Source organism: Coffea arabica, chromosome 2c (genome assembly GCF_036785885.1).
Source record: "Coffea arabica cultivar ET-39 chromosome 2c, Coffea Arabica ET-39 HiFi, whole genome shotgun sequence".
NCBI classification, from domain to species: Eukaryota; Viridiplantae; Streptophyta; class Magnoliopsida; order Gentianales; family Rubiaceae; genus Coffea; species Coffea arabica.
The window spans coordinates 55,590,159-55,609,866 of NC_092312.1; the positions used below are offsets into that span (position 1 = coordinate 55,590,159).

Below are 19,708 nucleotides of genomic sequence, written 5' to 3' on the forward strand. Positions count from 1 at the left end.
CGTCACAAACTTGATGAATTGTGATGGATCACCGGTCATGTGTCTTGAGCATCCACTGTCTACGAACCACTTTGATTCCTTAATGATGTTCACCAGGTTCACCTATTCAATAAAGAATCCACATGCATTCCATGCCTCTTCTCATGTTCTGCTTCACATAACAATCACTTTTCATGTGATCTTTTTGACAACAAAAATTACACATAATCAAAGAGTTATTTACATGAACAAACTTAATAAATCTTACTTGTCTTCTCATATAAATAGTAAATTCATCTGCACCAGAATTTAACTTCTTCTCATGAGTGCCAAGATGAGCCTTTAATTCATTCCCTTGAAAACAGTCTTGCTTTTTATGTTGGAACAACTCATTTAAATTATCCATTTTTCTTTTCAAATCACCTTGTTCCTTTTTTAACATTTCACAAAGTCTTGTTTTTCTATCAAACTCATTTTGTAGATCAATCTCACCATTTTTCAAGTAATCATTTTCAATTTTCAGCTTTTTATTTTTCTGAAAAAGATGTGCATTGTGCTGAAGAAGAAAGCTAATTTTTTGTTTCTAGTATAAGATTTTTTCAAACTATCATGCAATTTTTCAATGAAGGATTCAAGATCATCATCAGTTTCACCATCACTATCAAGTTGAGACTTACAAGTTATTACCTTATCATCTCCAATGGCTTTGAAAGCCATTTGAGCTGATTCTTCTTCCTCTTCAATTTCACCATCTAAGTTGCACTTATTCCAAGTGAATTGGAAGTTGTTGAATCTTGATTTTCTTTCAGCTTTCCTCTTCTTCATTGGATACTCACTTAAGTAGTGTCCAATTTGACTGCATTCATAGCATTTGTCACCTTACTTTTTGTTAGTATCTTGCTTTCCTTTGTTTCTTGCATTGTTGAATTGATTGAAATTTGAATTGCAAGGTCCTCCTTTTATGAATCTCCTTTTGTTGAGGATTCTTTTGAATCTTTTTGTGATGAGAGCAAAATCATTGTCATCTACATCTTTATCATCCAATGAAACCGAGTTACCTTTATCTTGAGATGTTTTTAAAATAATACTCCTTTTTACTTTTGCATCTTCTTGTTCCTGTACCTTGGTCTTAAGTTTCAACTCATAAGATGTTAGAGAGTTTATAATAGATTCAATAGGCATTGAATTCAAATCTTTTGCCTCTTCAATAGTAGTTGTGACGGCTCCACCTCGCCCAGGCCGTACCAGAGGGTTTGGCGGACCGCCTACCCAACTCTCGCCGGGACTCAATCATACACCTCAAGTTAGACAAATAGTCAAAGGCAGCAAGTACTATACATGTAGGTATTAACATACCACAGGCAAAAGACATGTAGGAACAATACAAGGGCAAAACAAAAGAAAACGCGACTTGTCGTCCCACACTCAATTAAAATCACCCCCGTCCGGTCACCTACTTGACTTTCTATCTGAACTAGGTGCCCGTTGATCTCTTGTACTTACTCTAGCCAAACATGAACCTATTCATGTTCGTCGGAATGAAATTCTCAAGTACTTAGTATCGTCCTCAACTCTGGAGTACTCGAGTACAAGAATCCGAAATAAGATAATTCACATCTCGAGCTGGCCAGTCCCAAGAGTAAATTATCTACAATCGCAATTCCTACCTAACGTACCTATCTATTGTCCTCAAATACCATGATAATGATTTAAGGGCTATAACAATTCATGATTCATAGCTTATGCTCAAAAGAGCACTTAGTCTTTCACACTTATTCGCCACTTGGTCGAAACTCACTCCGCACAGAGACCACGCGAAGCAGGCTCTGATACCACTTGTGACGGCCCCACCTCGCCCTAGGCCGTACCAGAGGGTTCGGCGGACCGCCTGCCCAACTCTCGCGGGGACTCAAACATACACCTCAAGTAAAAGTAAAGATAAGACCACAAGAACAAGTGTATCCAAGTCAAACTCATCGTTTACAGAACCAAAATTTCACCGTCAGGCTGGTTAACAGCACTGTGTTCAACTGACAATAACTCAGGCTACAAAAGCCCAATTGAGGCTTTTTTAGGGGCGTTGAAAAGCTAAAACATAGCACTACAATTTTTATTTTTTGGCCAAATACTAATTCAATACGGATCAAGGTGAAAAAATGCAGCCAGAATGGTGAAATGTCAAAACTGTCCACAGAGCTTTACCTATTGCAGTCAAGGGTATTTTTATTTTTTCACATACTACAGTGCTCGGATTTAGCTAAAATTTTGTAGGAAACTATAACACATCATTTTCTACAACTTTCATGTTTTGAGCTAAGGCTAATTTGGCCTCCATCATGGTCGATTGATCATGGTCAGAATAGGGCAATATAAGAACTTAAATCTGGAATTTCTATAAGGAAGCTAATAACATATATAATAGCTGGAAAAAAAAATCACATGGTAGGGCTAATAATTCATAGAAAATCTGATTTTATCATATTAAAACTGAAATTCCTCAACTAAAGCTGGAAATTTTGATTCACCATACAAACCATGAAATTTTCCATGACATCTCCCAAGATCAAACTTTAAATCCACTCATGTGCAAGTAATAAAAGAATAGATGGTTTTCTTGATATGGTTACCTTGAAACCTTATGAAGATATGGCAACCAAATGCTTCCTTCTCCAAAATCTGTCCACCCAAGCCCTTAATCCTCCCTAAAGATCAACTTCTATGGAGTGACTTGCAAGATTATGGCGAAGTCTCATGATTCAAGCATGGAAAGGTGGTTGAAGTTGAAGCTTATTTTCCTCTTTTCTCTTCTCTCTCTCTCTCTTGGCCAAGAGGTAAGAAAATGGAATGGTATTGCATCCAAAAAGAAAGACAAGTTTTAAAGAAAGCTTAGTCAATGGTAGCCTTGATTTTTCTCTCTCTATCATCCGGCCACCAAGAAGGAAAAGAAAAAAAAATGAAAGAAGATGGTTGGTGCATGAAACTTGTAGTAGTTTTCCTTGGTCAAACATTTCGGCCAAGATAGGAGATATTTCTTCTCCATGGCCGGCCAAAAGGTAAGAAGGGAATGAAATGTTTTGGTCAAATTTTGCTTCCAAGGTGAAACTAAAACTAGTCTTGGTCAAAGTCAAATATCCAATAATTTCAAAACCAATGTTTTGCCAATTAACCCTTCATTTCCACTCAAATATAGTTTGCACAACCAACTAAACATGACTAATTCAATTAAATGCTTACAAATGTTTTTAAAATTACCCGACGGAAACGAGAAGGTACAAAAATCATTTATAAATCATTTTCCTTAACTCGCACATACTAGGGTTTTCACTTATAATTCACTAACTTATTATTATTACTTCTAATTACACACTTTTTCTTATCTAAAACTCACTCTTAATCACCAAATTTGATACACACTCCGTACCGAATAGTCACACTACGAAAAGGAGTAAAAACCCTAATTTGCGATAACTTGAAAATGAAAGGGAAAACCCTTAATTCTATGTTCATTTGCACTTATTGTGGGGTGATTGGGTAGTAAGGCCATTATAAAGTAATAATTTCCAAATCAAAGGGGATTTTTAAGGAAAATATCTGGAATTTTACAAGTCCTCACACTCTCTCCCCCTTAAGAAATTTCGTCCTCGAAATTTTTACCTTCCATCGCCTCACATGACTCCGAAGCTTGTTGCTTGTCTAAGGCATATATCTTTGCTAGTACTTTAGTTCGGTTCCTTCTTTCATTCGCTTGTTTCGGTTTGGTTCCATCCAATTGTTGAGCACTACTCTCTCGTGGCTGCTTCATCAGGCAATTACTAATTTGATGATTACTACTCTCTCAAATCAAACACTTTCGCCCTTTCCTCCAACAATCATTCTCGGTGTGATTTGCCTTTCCACAATATCCATAGGCTAGGTGAGAAGCCACTTTTTGGCTTTCTTGAGAAATTTCCCTATGACCTATTTGACTTTCTTTGGTAGATCTTTCATCTAGTGCTCCTAATGTCCATGGTGGGCGGGGTGAAGGGTTCATTTTTTGTACTTTAGAAGGCGTTATTGTGACAGCCCCACCTTCCCCTAAGGCGAACCAAAGGGTTCGGCGGACCGCTTGCCCAACTCTCGTTGGGACTCAGTCGTTCACTTCAATCAAATCTGGAATACAACCATAGGAATAACATAACAACAATCCAAAACTTAAGCGAAACTTATATACCTTGCTATCTCAAAAGGAAATACAACCGTCGAATATACAAAGGTTCTCAATTCACCATACAACCAGCCCGTGCCAAGCACTAAGGCGAGAACCATTACAAAAAGAATCAAGAGCTAGACCAAGCTAGTTTATATGGGCTCTCGTCCTTGCTCGCCTTTCCCTGCTAAGCAAAACAAAACTAAAGGAATGAGCTAAAAGCTCAGCGAGATTCTATACACAGAAACAAGTAATTAAACAAGGACATTAATCATGTAATAACAAATAATCCAGAAAACATGTCCAATATAAAGCAATGATAATACATTCATTAAAAGGATACAGGCTCACAAGGAGCAATTCGTTCGTTCGTTCCCCATTCATTCCCTTATTCCTCCAATTATTTAAAAAATTCATTTTTGTAAGTAAAACCCCTCGTTTTTTACGTTCGTTTGTTCATTCTCATTCACCTCCTCCTGGACTTTGGCCAGGCTTTTCACCCCCATCCGGACGTTAGCCGGACTCCACCCGACAACAAGGTAATACTCGAGTATACCAAACGTTCACCCAGGTCACCAAATCGCCCTACCGAGTCCGCTTCTGGCTCGAGTCGATCAGTAACAAGGGCAAGGGTCCAGTTCAGCCAAAAGGCTTACATTCATGCGCAACTAGTATTTCAACATTTAATCACCGAAAATTTCATATTTATTTAGGTCGAGTGCGATAAAGTACACACTCATCTAGCAAAAGTTCATTTTAGAAATCATAGAAAACAATTAACATTTAATCAAATATTCACAAATAATCACATAGTCACAACAATCCACATAGTCATAGAAACAAAACGTATATAGAACACTCACCTATTTAAGCAAAATAATGTCCAAAGTATCCTCCCGGATAACACTCTCAATCGCCAAGAAACCCTAATAATAGCCAAGAGAAAATATTATAGTTAAACCCCTCCAAAGTTTAAGTGAACCAAAGAAAATTCGAATAACTACTAGTACAAAGTATAAGTATAGTTTTGGAAGTGAAAAGAGTACATTTAAACCAAAGGCTATGAGTAAAATATTTGTAAAACTTATGCTTGCTCGTAAAACTTTGAAATCTCCATTTAAGTCGAAGTGACAAAGAAAACGTACTCCGAGCAGTCATTATTTTGTTTCTCAAGGGTATAAGTTCGGCCAAGTCCTTACTTATATACCTCGGTAAAAGAAAATGCAAATATCCTAGATGGTTCAAGTGATATTCACTCTTAACCCTTACTCAAGTTGCAAGTATAGTTCTCTAGTTCTCGAACGTAAATTTGGGCAGCATGCCCTTTGTATTTTCCTATTTCCAGCCATTTATGGCTTCATTATTTTCCTCAGCCAATCCCAAAGTTATACACAATATAAATTCATCACAATTGCCATTCAATAGTCTCAAAGTCATATGAGTACAAAATCAAGTTAACAACATGTGCGGAAATGAGATTTAACAAAAGACAGATTTGATGTGTTTTTCCGTAACGGTCACAACCGAAGCTACACTTATCAAATTGGAATGAAACTTATACCGTTTCAAAGCTAACACAAAGGCCTACAATTATCATGAAGATCACTTAGTCAAATTTGTCGCGCCCCATTTTTTGATAAATAAATAAATGGTTTAAAAATATATTTTTTGATTCAATTTGTGATTGGAAAATGAATTGTGATTTAAAAGAAAAATGGGTCTAAATGAGGGTTTGAGAATGCGACGATTTGACCCAAAATTATAGTTTAAAAAGGGTTTTTGAAATAAAAAATCGGAGTCGCCACTTGGTAATGAGTTAAGGTGTACCAAGTCACCTAAAAATGAATTTTTAAAGAAAAAATAGGAAAAAGTAGTAAGAAACCCCTTTTAAACGACTCCTAGTCCACGTAAACCAACGAAAAAGGTTCGGGAGTCACATTTGACGAAGGGGAAGGCAAGGATAAAAATCCAAGGCACCCCTTCGACCTAGCCAAGGCTAGTTGCGTGATTTAATCAAAGATTTTCTTGTTTTAACCAAAGAATTTATTACATTTGGATGTACTACATGAATGCAAACCCTAGACCTAGGGGGACATGGGAGGTAAAATTTCTCTCCAAAGCTTGAGTGATGCCAATCACATTAATTGTGAAGCCCAATAATGATCCTTTGGAGAGGTCACATATAATCCTAAATGACGTAAAAATGAGTGAAATGAATGCATGCCATGTGAAAATGTGAGTTTGTATGAAGTGAAAAAGTGGTAAAAACAAGAGCGTGTAAGTGGAAGTGTGCAAATGGATGTACAAGATAAGGTGAGTAAAGTAATAATATGAAAATGTATGTGAGATAACATAAAGTGCATGTGTGCGAGCGATATTATAAAGTGTAAGTAGTTGAGTGAAAACGTGCAAAATTAAAGTAGTGTGAAGTGAGAATGTGGAAAAAGGGTTAGAATAAAGTAGAAGTGTATGTGATAGCGAATGAGTAAAATGCATGAATCCTATAGGAATGCATCAAGACGGGAACGGGGAGTCCTAACTTTGTGATTTTAATTTTCCCTTTTGATTAGAAAGGAGAACTAGCGTGCTAAGGCTATTTTGTAGCCAAACTCGCTCGTTTCCCTTATCGAAAGGGGACTCTTCAAGCAAATGTACCCTATAACTAGCGTGAAATGCAAAAACCTAAAGTGAGAGGGAAGGGATTAGAGGGGCATGCCAAATGATAGAAAAACTAGGAAAAATGCGTGAAATGAAGTGAAACACGCAAATATGCACCTACGAAAGGGGGATGGCCTATTGGGTCTAGCATTGGACTAGCCCTTTCTATGAATGAGCCACAACTAGCGTTGGACTAGTGTGGTGACGTACATTCATCCATCATATTCATCCATGGCTATAGAAAGCAAGTAGACATGCCAAACACTCATAAACACATAGCACATAACACTTAGCATGCTCGACTAGATGCAAGAACCTAATAAAGCAAGTTAACACATAGCAACAAAGGCAAGCAAACAAACTAATAAACCTATTACATTTGCTAGCTAGGCACACGTCTTCAATAGGTCTTCATCAAATGCTCCTCCAAGCCCTATCTATTACAAGCCAAGAGGTGTACACATACCCCATAAAAGAATAACTTAACAAAAAGCAAGAATAAATGAAATAAAGGAACTAAAGAAAGGCAAGGAAAGCATTTTAGACATGCAATTCTCACTTAGCACGTTGGATCACATAAGAGAGACAAAAAAAGGATAAAATAAATTATACCTCCCTTGAAAAGGAGCTCTAATGGGGTGAAGTCACTTATTTATCCTCCAAAAGAAAAGAAAAGGTCAAGGCACCAATTTATTTGGCAAATAATCACAAAGGATAAAAAATAAACATGAATTTGAATCAATTAAATCATGTCAACAACCCACATTTAAGAAGTTAAGAGAAGAAAGGACTTGATTGCAAAGATTGAAAAAATTTTGGGGCCAAGATTAAAGAAAAATAAAGTTCAAGGACTCATTTGCAATTAAAATAAGGACCCAATTGAATGAAATTGAAAGTTTGTAGGGCCATAGTGAAAATATCCGAAAGCTAGGGGATTGGAATGAAATTTCGTCATCAGGCTTCTTGACTTAACAGGCCATTGGGCCCTTTACTTTATTTGTTTGGGCTCAAACTTCCCTAGCCCAACTGAAACCCAAAACACAAGGGAATGGGCCATTTTATTATATGTTTTTGCTAAAATCACTTGGCCCAATCAAAAGTCCAAGGAAAAAACAAGTGGGCTAGCATATTATTTTGGCCCAAAAATAGCCAACCAGACCGATGGGCCTTGACCCTCTAGCCCAAACCAAAACCCACAAATGATGATCTAAACCCGCTCCCTTAAACCCAAGCAAAAACAACTTCTTAACCCAAATCCTTTATTTCCCAATACCCAACATGATAAAAGCAACAAAAATTATTAAGCCACAAATATGTCCTAAAAAATAAGAATTAATCCAGTTAGAAAACTACTCATGCATATTAAAAGATGATTAAAATCTAAAAAGGAGAAACAAACGCACTTTTCCCAATTTTTCGGGTCATATCAGAACAAGGGGGACTTGGGGGCCAAAGTGCAATTTTCAAAAGTTTTATACAAGTGTGCGCAAAGTTACAAGGCTTATGCTTCTGTAATCACAAACAAACACACCGCTGCTGCACTCTCATTTCAAATGAGGATTCCAGACAAACTTTGATCAAAACTTTTCATTTAGACTTCAAAACTTAAATTAAGGAATAACACACGCATACACCACATCCAAACAAGCAGGATTTGGAAGGAAATTGCGCAAGTTCTTAAGAAACTTTCATGCCAAAGGACTGGCCAACTTGCTATTAGACCATCTGCAATCTAGCAAAGCTTGTGACATAACTTCATGACGTCTGACGTAATAGTATGCAAACCAATTATGACTCAAATATTAAACACTTCCAGCAACAAGCAAATCAACTTTTCGAACAATCCAAAACATTCAACAAAAAATGAAATTTGCTGCAAAACTTTCGGCTGCAACCTTCTTCCTTATTCTATCAGGTAGATTAAATGCAAAACCCAAGCAAAACTCCCTAGTTCATCAATCTAAAATCAACAAAAGCTTCAACCCAAACAAATAACATCATCCAATCACAACAACTAAATAGACAAGGCAGCAAAGAATCATTAATATTTGCCAAAAACGTCAAACCAAACTTTCAATGAAAACATCCTAAGACCCAAACCATGAAAACAACAAGATGCTAGGAAAACCATCCACAACTTCTAATGTCTGTACAGGGAGCTTTAAAACAAGAACGGGCAGCCCATTTGAAAGCATGCTACATTTTAGAATTCATGATCGGTAGGCATTCCAGGAATTGAACAAAAAAATTGACCCTACCATAAACCCAATCAAACCTTCGAATGATGTACAAAACGAATCTTTTAGATTTTCATCGGCCAAAACCCAAAACTTGACATAATCCCAGCTCTGGATTTACAAATGGGGCGTGACTGCGAGGCTGAAAAACTGGAGAAGCTCGAGAATTTTGTTAACTAAAGGACATGCAAAGCTGAAAATTTTCCTTCTTCCCGTAATTAATGGAATGCACAGAATATGGCTAGAATTCCTCTTGCATAAGCTCTTTTCTTTTGGCTCAAGACTTTAGTTTGAGCATTTCATCAAACAATACAAAGGCGTAACAATTTCAGCAATTCCCTACCCCAACGAAGTCACGGCCAACCTTAAAATTATCAGAAAAACCCAGAAACTTCAACCCAATCAACAAATAAAGCATGTATGTTCTAAAATCATGAACAACCAACATGAAAACTTGCCACAACAGGCCATGGCAGACATGTTTTGAAAGAGTAATGAAATGCAAAGGAACAAGGCAACTTACCGTGATCCGCAGGCGATGGTGGATTCAGGGGAGGTGATGGCGGCTTCCTGCGCCGACGGTTCCAGCTTTCCGAATGCACCCTTCACCTTGCCGAAGCTTTCTTCCTCTGTTTCCGTTTGCAGCCGCGGCCTTTGTTCTTATGGCTCCTCATCTTTCATTTCCTCTGTTTTCTTTTCTCTGTTTGTTTTCCTTTCGGATTCTTGAAGCTGAAGCCCCCTCCCTTCTCTTTCAAGCTCCTGTCTCCGCCCTCTGTTTCTGGTTTTTTCCGCTCCCTTTTTCTTGCCTGATAATTCCATTCTTACTCCCTTTGCCCTCTGTCTCTTCCACTGTTTTTTCATTCAGCCCAACCTCCCCTTTCTTGCTTCTGTCTCTCTCTCTGTTTCTTTTCCTCTTTTTTTCCTGTCCCTCTTCTTCTGTTTGTCGTTGTTTTCTCAAACCTCACCCTCCGCTATTTTTTCCTTGCTTGGCCGAAGCCATCCACCCTCTCTTTTCCTCTTTCATTGCTGCCTGCCGAAGCTTTTCCCTCTGCTTTCCTTCTGCTCTGTTTTTGCTCCTTTGTTTTGTTGTTTCTCCATCCTCAAGATGAAGCCCTGACTCTATTTTTCTTTTTCGTTCTGTCTGTCTGTGGCTCCTAGCCCAGCCGAAGCCCCCTCTCGGTTCCTCCCTCTGCTGTTTTTTCTTTTTTTCCGATGAAACCCCCCTAACCGGCCATCCCCAATTTTCTTTCTTTTTTTTTCTCTTCACCCCCAAAATTCTCAAACCTCTACAAGTGTCTCTAACACCTACCTCCTATACACTTGTCCTATCATTCCTTAGACACTTGTCTAATGATAATTTTGTACACTTGTTCAACATGCACACTTCTACCTATCCACACATTTTCCCTTACTTTTTGTCATTTTCATTTTTCTTCAAAAATCAATTAAAAATAAGTTAACAATTTTCAAACCAAATTTAAGAGAATTAAAGCCACTTTTAACATCTTACAAAAATGAAAATGACGAATCTAACCCAATTAATAAATAAAAAAAATAAATGATAAAAATAAAATTAAAAATAATAAAAATTTGGTGTCTACAAAATTTCTAGTGTAACCTAGTCAAATTCCCAGTTCACAAAACCAAATTCCAACTAGTCGGCTAATTAACCGTACTACCTTTAAATGGCCATATCTCAGGATACCAAAGTCTGTTTAAGGTATTCTTGGAGGTGTTAAAAAGCTAAGGTAGAGTACTAAAACTTTTATGTTTTGGCAAATGGCTAAATCAGCACGGATCATAGTGAATAGACACGGTCAACTGGATGAACTGTCTAATACGGATCACTGGATGCATTCTAGGGCAGTGAGGGTATTTTGGTCTTTTTACAGGCTACGTTGCTCCGATTGGGCTGAAATTTTTGTAGGCAACTATAAAACATCATTCTCTACAACTTTCATGTTTTATGATAAGCCTAATTCGGCCTCTAACATAGGGCACTGAAACCAGACAAAACTGAAGCATACAATTCCAGAAATCTAGAATTTTGGGATTTCAAGGGCAATTTCTTCATTTTCTTGATTCAATCACTACCACAACCTCTTATACAAGCCTATATACATCATATACTACTCCTACAATAAGTATAAGAAGGAAATTAGTCAAACCCTAGCTTACATACATCACCCCAAAATCATCACAACAACTTGTATAGCTACTAATCTAACCAAAACATGAGTTATATAACATCTTAAACAAAAATTAAAAGAACCAAAGCCATGGGTCAGACCTTATACCTCAACAAAAGGGCTTGCAAGAGTAATACTTGACCTCCTCTTGAAATTTTTGGTTCCCTTAGCTTCCCAAGTTCACAACTCACAAGTTAATCGGTTTAGAATCTTGTTTCTTTCACTCAAATGGTGCAAATCAAGATGGATTGAAGGTTTTTCTTTCTTGCTCTCTCTCTCTCTCTATCTCCCTTGCTCGACCAAAACAGAAAGAAATGAAGGAAAATAAGCTGAAATGAAGGATAAAAGAATAAGGAAAAAAAATTAATCAAAGAGCCATAGGGTGGTGACACTTGTCACCACCAAAGCCATACAAAATTTTCTCTCTTTCCCTTGCATTTTTGGCCACAAATTTTGGCCATATGGATGAGTATGAGGGGGGATATTTTGCAAAAAAATCAAGGGTATGTGGTGGTAAGGAAGTGGTGGTCAAGTGGTGGGTTCAATCGGTAGTGATCGATACCCGTCGGTTTGACGCGATTTCTCTTAAATCGCGTATTCTAGGGTTTTTAGCTTATAACCACTAATTTATTATCATTGCTCCTAATCACATATTATTTCTCACCCAAAAGTCACTCTTAAACACCAAATTTGATTCTCGCTCTGTACCAGATAATCATACTACGGGAAAACGTGAAACCCTATTTCGCTCTTAACTTGGAAACGAAAAGTGAAACCCTACTTAGTTCATTTGCACCTATTGAGGAATGATTGGGTAGTCGGGCCATAGTAAATGAATAATTTCCAAATAAAAGGCATTTTTAAGAAAAAATGTGAGGAATTTTACAATTCCAGTGATTAAAATTAGGGTTTCAATTAAAATTTTAGGGTTTCTAGTCTTTTAAAACAAAATAAGGCTTTAAATCAAACCAAAAGAAATACACTTTAGTATTTTCTTTACAAGCAACCTCCTAATTTTCGGGGTATCATAGTTATCTTTTCGCTAGATTCCTCAGATACACTACCAGATGCACCCTTTTTCTGTGTTTGGAAAGCTTTTACCTGTGCCTTTGCATCTTCAATCCTTTGGGCTTTCTCAAGGGCTTTCGTAAAGGTATTAACCTGAACTGCCACTAAAGCTTCCTGGATTTCCAGATTCAATCCTTGTATGAACCGTCTCACTCTTCTCCGCTCCATGGCCACCAATTCAGAAGCAAACTTGGACAGTTTAGTAAATTTAGTCTCATATTCGGCCATACTCTGGGGGCCACGCGCACCACTTGTGACGGCGCCACCTTGCCCTAGGCCGCACCAGAGGGTTCGGCGGACCACCTGCCCAGCTCTCGCTGGGACTCAATCAATACACCTCAAGTAAAAATAAAGATAAGACCACAAGAACAAGTGTAACAATAATTCCAAACTTAAAACATATACTTATATACATTTCTATCTCAAAAGGAATACAACTCAATTATACAAAGGTTCTAAATTCTTCATACATCCAACCCTTGCCAAACGCTAGGGCGAGAACTATTACAAAACTTCAAAAGAACTAGACTAGAATAGTCTATACAGATCTCTCATCCTTGCGTGCATCCCCTGTTAAGGAAAACAAAACTAACGGAATGAACTAAAAATTCAGTGAGGTTCCAGACACATAATAAAAAAATTAAGCCCAAGGCATGAATCATAGATAACAAATAATCCAAGAAACATTTATAAGATAGAAGCACTAATAACACATTCATTAAAAGGATACATGCTCACGTGGAGCCTTTCGTTCTTTCCTTCTCCTTTCATTTCCTTATTCCTCCAATATTTAAAATTTCATTTGTAATTGAAAACCTCCTTTCGTTCATTCATTTCATTTCTCTCCTTTCTGGACATTGGCCAAACTCCACCCGACAACGTGGTAATACTCGAGTATACCAAACTTTCACCCAGGGTCACCAAATTGCCCGACCAAGTCTGCTTCTGGCTCGAGTCGACCGGCAATGAAGGGCAAGGGCCCAATTCAACCAAAAGTCTTACATTCATGCACAACTAACATTTAATCACTTAAACATTGAAATTTCATATTTCATTTAGGTGAAGTGTGATGAAGTACACACTCGCCTAGCAAAATTCATTTTACAAACATTTATCATTCAATCAAATATCCACAACAAATCATATAGTTAATGGAAACATGACAAACAAAGAACACTCATCTATTTAAACAAAATAACGTCCAAAGTTTCCTTCCGGATAATACCCTCAATCACCAAGGAACCCTAATAATAACCAAGAGAAAATATTACAGTTAAACCATCCAAAGTTTAGGTGAACCAAAGAAAATCCGAATAACTACTAGTACAAAGTATAAATATAGGGCCTGTTTGGAACCTGAGTTTTTTGGGAGTTTGTCTAAAACTTTACTGTAGATCACTGTAGAAGTAGTAGAAAAAACTTTACTGTATAAGTTTTCTAAATACTTTACTGTAGCGATTTTTTAAATTTTTTAACGAAATTTTTTTTAGGTGTTAAATATTAACTTCCCTCCCTAATTTTTTTCCCCTTTATCCAAAAATTGTGACCTATATTACTGTATCAAAATTAGGATTACATTTTTTTCAACCCGGAAGCCAAGTTGCTTTCCACCCAGAAGCCAACTTCGCCTTTTTCACTTCATTTGGTCATCTTTGCCTCCATGTCCAATATCTACAAATGAAAAATAACAAAATAACTCAAACAAATAATATAAACGTATAATCACACCAAAATGATATAAAATACCAAAACATTGTAAAGAGTATAATAAAATGTACTTAAATTAACTAATAAAATATACTTTAAAATACGTAAAATAAACCCTTATCAGTATCCGTTAACCCAACATTGACCAGAAGGCTTAAATTTTACAGTACCAAATATTCATCCCAAATATTCAAAAAAAAGTGTCATATTATACAATTGAGAGCAAGTTCGGGCCCGTGGAAATCAAGCGTGGCAACCATATACTACTCATTTCGGTGAAGGTACATGTGATCAGCCATTGCATTTCGTAATTCCTTCCAATCATGGAGTGCTTCTGGAGTGACGTGTAATTGTGGCATTTGAGCTCCCTCAGTACCTCCGCCATCCATATTAACTTCATCCGGTAAGGAGACGTCGTATGGCTGCATCTCTCTAATGAAATTGTGTAATACGCAGCACGCCACTACAATGTTCCTCTGTGCCTCAATGGGATAGTTTTTCATAGGACCATCCAGAATTTTGAACCTCATTTTCCATACCCCAAACGTCCTCTCTATTATATTCCGAACCGAAGAATGGTGGCGATTAAATAATCCTTTCTGTGCCGTTTGTGATCTTCCTCCTGGTCCACTCTTAAAAGGGGCCATGAATCCTGGCATGTGTCGGTACGCTGCATCAACTGCATAATATTTTCCAGCCGGTGGGGTTGGAAATGCTGCATCCGGATTGGAAATAGCATCCAATAAGACACGACTATCTTGGGTACTCCCTTCCCAACCAGCTCTGACATAAACGAATCTCATATCGTGGTCACATGTGGCTAAAACATTTTGTGAAAGCGTGCCTTTTCTGTTACGAAAGGCACCCTGTTCCCCCCTTGGCACGCTTGCCGAGACATGTGTTCCATCAATAGCCCCAATGCAATCCTACATATTGAATACGTGATAAATTAAACTTGCATTTCGAAACTTATTAGTTTTAAGATGCGGGCATCTACCTTAAACCAGGGATAAAACCTTCTATTATTCCGAATCCAAGGATGAGTAGCATCCGTATCCATATGTCGGATAGCAATAGGTGCTAATCGGACTAAAGCTTGGCACAAGCGGCGCACGTGTCGATAAATGGTCTCAGTGGAATGCTGAAATCGCTCACCTAACACTCTTTGTGTCAAATCATGGCTCAGCCCATATAAAGCAATTGCCACTCCTTCCTCTAAAGTCACTTTATCACAGGGGCCCTCAATAATGTATTCACCTTCACGCAATATCCGGCAGAGTTGAATGAATGTGGGCACATTCATGCGCATGTTGTTAAGCATCCTGATGCACTTTCCCCCCAACAAGTCGTCAACCCAACCCTGACCTGTGAAAAGGCATGTATGGACTAACTGCCTTGTCCTTGGAACCTGATGTGTTTGAAAGTGCCACGATAGTATTAATACAGCAGTTGCGGCTTGTCTTGCATCATCTGGATCATCCAAATTCACTCCAAAATTTGGCGGAGCCCTAGCCATTTACGTTCTGTTTGGGCAAAACACCTGCACCTTGATAACAAGTGATACATAAGCACCAAATGAGGAACAAGCTAGGAATTTGATCATTAGAGAACCAACTCTTATATTAAAGAAAGACTCCTATTTATTATTCGCCAACTCGAAAAGTCAAATATTAAAGAAATGGTGAAACATTATGGTAAGTTTTAAAATGAATGAAACAACCAAAGTGCAAATTTGTTTCCCAACAGGGAAAACCAGCATCCATCAATCACAAATACAAATCTAGAGTCATTAAAGCATGCAAAGAAAGCCCTTCCAACTAGTGCTTAACCCCCCCTAGGCACATGCAGGCCTCAATCATCTAGTTGGCCCCCCAATCGTCAATGCATACAACTGCTTCCTAGCCTCACTCGGCTGAGTCAAAAACATCATCCGATGATCTACGGAATCAGCCAAATTAACAGCTGCTTTTACAGCTACTTTATCTGGCAAGCCTGTAAGTGCGTCCAAGGCTGCACGTGCCTTTGCCATTGAGTACGGGTCATCAGCCACGTAAATCGGCACAAGAGGAGCTGTAGTAGCAGCAGGTGGGGGAGGTGGGGCATCTACACTCTGGGACGTGCTCCGATCGGAAGCAAACGTCGCATCCATCCAAGATATGGCATTATTGTATGAGGTGCGACTTAGACCAGGCGGGAGGTCGCCGTCTTTGGCAGATGAAGATTCTGGAGTCTTCCTTTTCCCTTGCCTTTGCCTTTTGAATGTTGGGCATCCGATTTCCCAGTTGACTGCACAGGAGGCGTCATTTCATCAGTCAGGTCCACGTGCTCCGTACCCTGGAGGTTGATATTGGAGAAAGCTTGACCTTGCCTTGCTCTTATCTCGTCATTGATGTCAACTGGTGGTTGGTTTGAGTCCCTTGCGTATCGGCCTTGGGCATCCATTTTGTCAAACACCTCCGACAATATGTAGAAGACACGGCAATCTTTGTTGTGGTAAGTCTCAAAAGATGGATTCTCCTACACATTTAAAGCCAAAATTAACACAGAGGATATATCTAAAATTTTTTTTATACTTTATAAGCTTATGTGATAGAAAAGAAAAAATTAAATGGAATACCTTAATCACATCTTGCCATTTGATTTCATCCATGGTTACAGTCTGGAGGAGGGGATCCCATTCGGCCCCAGTCACCCTCATTCGCATGCGATTGTATTCTTGAGTCTGATGGTGTAAAGCATAATACTTCGCCTTGATTTGAGAAATATCAAAGTGGCATCCCTTTTTGGCAAATTTATCAACAATTGCCGGGAACACCTCACTCTTTAAGTTGCCCTTGTTAATTCTATTAGCCCGTTTTAATTCAACCAAGTACTCCGCAAATTCAACCTTTCGCTCCATTGGAAATTGGGCTCGACCTTGCCTCGATGAACCAACCTTACCGGCCATTGGTTTTTTACGCTTTATGTAGGACAAATAAGGATTAGCGAAAATTGACTATTACAGACGCTAAACAGAAATTGAATAGCATCTTAGCCCCAAAACAGATATATGGCAAAATATTAAAGTAAATCCCTTGAATCATATGCAAATAATACCAATTTCCAACCACGGCAGCCATGAAAACGGGACATACAAAATAGTTAATTCAATATATTAGTGAAAGGGTTGTGAAAAGAGACGAATTCAATAATACCTTGAAGTAATTGGTGATGCAAAGCTGTAAATCGTTCTCTCCACACTCGGACCAAGCAGTCGTAACAGAAACAGGAAGTTTGAGTTTTCCGACTGTGAATTAAAGTGAAAATTAGTCCTTACAATATCTACCAGAAAAATACATGCAAGTGAAAGTCAAAATACCCCAAAACAAACCTCTAGAAATGGATCTAGTGCGCGGCGGCATAAACCTGTTAACAATGTAAGAATGAATGTATGCCTATATCTCAAATTAATTAGAATGCAGCAAAATTACCAACCTCTATATAGAACAGAAAAATACGTGCAAGGAATAAATGAAAAACCATCCACTTTACTAAGCAAACAGTAGAATTTGAACTAATTCCGCTAACCCCCTATTTCACCTAAATCATGAAGGCATGAAAACTTTACTACTACTCATGAATTAATTTGTCAAAGCCTCAATAAGCACACAATTTAAGTGAAAAGTCTTTAGAAAGGAATCCTTCTAGTTTGGGTTGCAAACCCAAGAAACATAAATAATTATAGTAAATAATAAATAAATTAAACAAGACACTGAGAAATAAATGATTTCTAGTTTGGGCGAGTGTTTAGAAGTTATACCAGTCACCACATTGCAAATAAATGATACTAGTAAAAACTAAAGGATGTAAGTTGAAGGATACTCAAGTGAGTATGCAAATTTCATAGGTAGATAGGAACGTGGTGGCTTGTATAGTTCACCAACTCATCTTCAAATTGGCATCCCTATCTACCCTTTGCGTTCTTATTACAGAGCAAGAAATAATTGATTGATTTAGGTATAATAAATAGTTAGGTAAAATAAATAGTTTGCCTAATCAACGCCCTCGCTTAATTGGGACCTCAACCCTTCTATTTTTTTCAAAGTAAATAGAAGGAGCGACAACAAGCAGGAGTATACACTACTGATGGAAAGTGTGTATCAAGCGCTTCGAAACTAATTAGAAAAATCAGAACTCTATTAAAAATTTGTTTTTCTTAGTTATTAGTCTCCAAGAAATTTCAATCATAAAAAATGAATTTTTTTTATTCAGTACTATTAGGACCTCGTTAATGTACCTAAATTCTATTAAATTTACACACAAACAATTAAATTCATTATCCATTGGCAATCTCATTATTCAAGTTCATTCGTCTAAAAAATCATTGTCCAAGGCTTGTCTTTATCAAATGGAAGCTTGTCAAACTAATCTTGAAAAAGAAAAACTATTTCCAAAATCTCACAATTGCCGGGAAATTCACCAATCAAGCAAAAGAAACGCTTTCAACAACAGCAAAGACAGCAAGAATAACAAGAACAAGTAACCCAAGGGACTCCTCAGCTGAACCTCATATCCCACCAAGACCAATCAAAGCCTTTAAAACTCCTTCAAATACTTGCTCAATCTTGGCCCGGAGCAACAGAGCAACACAGAGCAATCAATTATGTGAAAAACCTTTAATCAACGCAGCACCCAAATTAATTCTCACAGACCAATGTTAAAGAATTAATTAACACATTACCCAAATTAATCAACACAGAGCTTTACCCTCTGTCCGAACTTGAGACCAAGTGTAACATTCCACTGGAGGGCAATTAACTCAGCCTTTCTCCAAATGTTGGCTTATTTAATACCAAAACAATAAAGAATCAATTAGCACAGCACGCCATACAAAGTGACTAATCAACAAAAAAAAATCCCAAAAATTGCTTCTGGAATGCCACGGTTTCAGAGGCAAAAAATCGATGCGTGCCTTCCTCAAATCTAAGCTACTGGCTGAAGGAAACTTACCTAAATGGAAGCACAGCAGAATTGTGGCAAACGGACTGGCACAGCCATTTGTCGGAGGAGGAGCAGTTGCGGGGGAGGGGATGAATTTGTTCTTCGCCGAACGTCGAGCCCTAGCTTCTCACGCGTCTACACTGTTGCAATACAGAGCTGCAGCACCAACCCTCACGCCTCACTCCAAGCTCCGATCACTCCACGTCCTATGGCCGAATTGCTCAGGTGAGCCCGCTAACTCGCTGTATAGGGCACCGCTTCCGTGAGCTCAAAATCGAGGAAAGTCTTTGCGTATAGGAGGGTACCGCTTCTGTCGGGCAAAGTGTTTTGGGGTTTCAAAACAAAAGATGCTGCAAAACGACGTCGTTTTGCTGAAAGTTTAACAAGGGAGTGAAAAAGTTTTTTGGAAGTTTTTTGGGTTCCTGTAGCAAAAGTTGTATAAAAATTAGTAGCAAACAAACTTGCTTAAAAACTTGGGTTCCAAACACCCCCATAGTTTTGGAAGTGAAAAAGTACATTTAAATCAAAGGACATGAGTAAAATATTTGTAAAACTTTTGCTCGCTCATAAAACTTTGAAATCTCCATTTGAGTCTAAGAAACGAAGAAAACGTATTTCTATTAGTCGTAAATTTCATTTTTCCAAGGGTACCAATTTCGGCCAGATTCTAACTTATATATCTCTAATAAAGAAGACTTGAATAC

General features: G+C 38.0%; 2 protein-coding genes across 2 annotated transcripts; both read right to left on the reverse strand.

The window, feature by feature from the left end:
- Positions 1-14,287: 14,287 nt before the first annotated feature.
- On the reverse strand, positions 14,288-15,540 carry LOC113718226 (uncharacterized). The gene is made up of 2 exons (XM_027243141.1): positions 15,022-15,540; positions 14,288-14,950 (listed from the first exon to the last, which is right to left on the reverse strand). The coding sequence occupies exons 1-2, from the start codon at positions 15,538-15,540 to the stop codon at positions 14,288-14,290; spliced, it is 1,182 nt and encodes a 393-aa protein (XP_027098942.1).
- A 339-nt stretch (positions 15,541-15,879) lies between these two features.
- LOC140035703 (uncharacterized) lies at positions 15,880-19,298 on the reverse strand. The gene is made up of 6 exons (XM_072077039.1): positions 19,014-19,298; positions 17,395-17,429; positions 17,219-17,310; positions 16,642-16,983; positions 16,358-16,541; positions 15,880-16,310 (listed from the first exon to the last, which is right to left on the reverse strand). The coding sequence occupies exons 2-6, from the start codon at positions 17,423-17,425 to the stop codon at positions 15,880-15,882; spliced, it is 1,080 nt and encodes a 359-aa protein (XP_071933140.1). The 5' UTR covers positions 17,426-17,429; positions 19,014-19,298.
- Between the last annotated feature and the right edge of the window lie 410 nt (positions 19,299-19,708).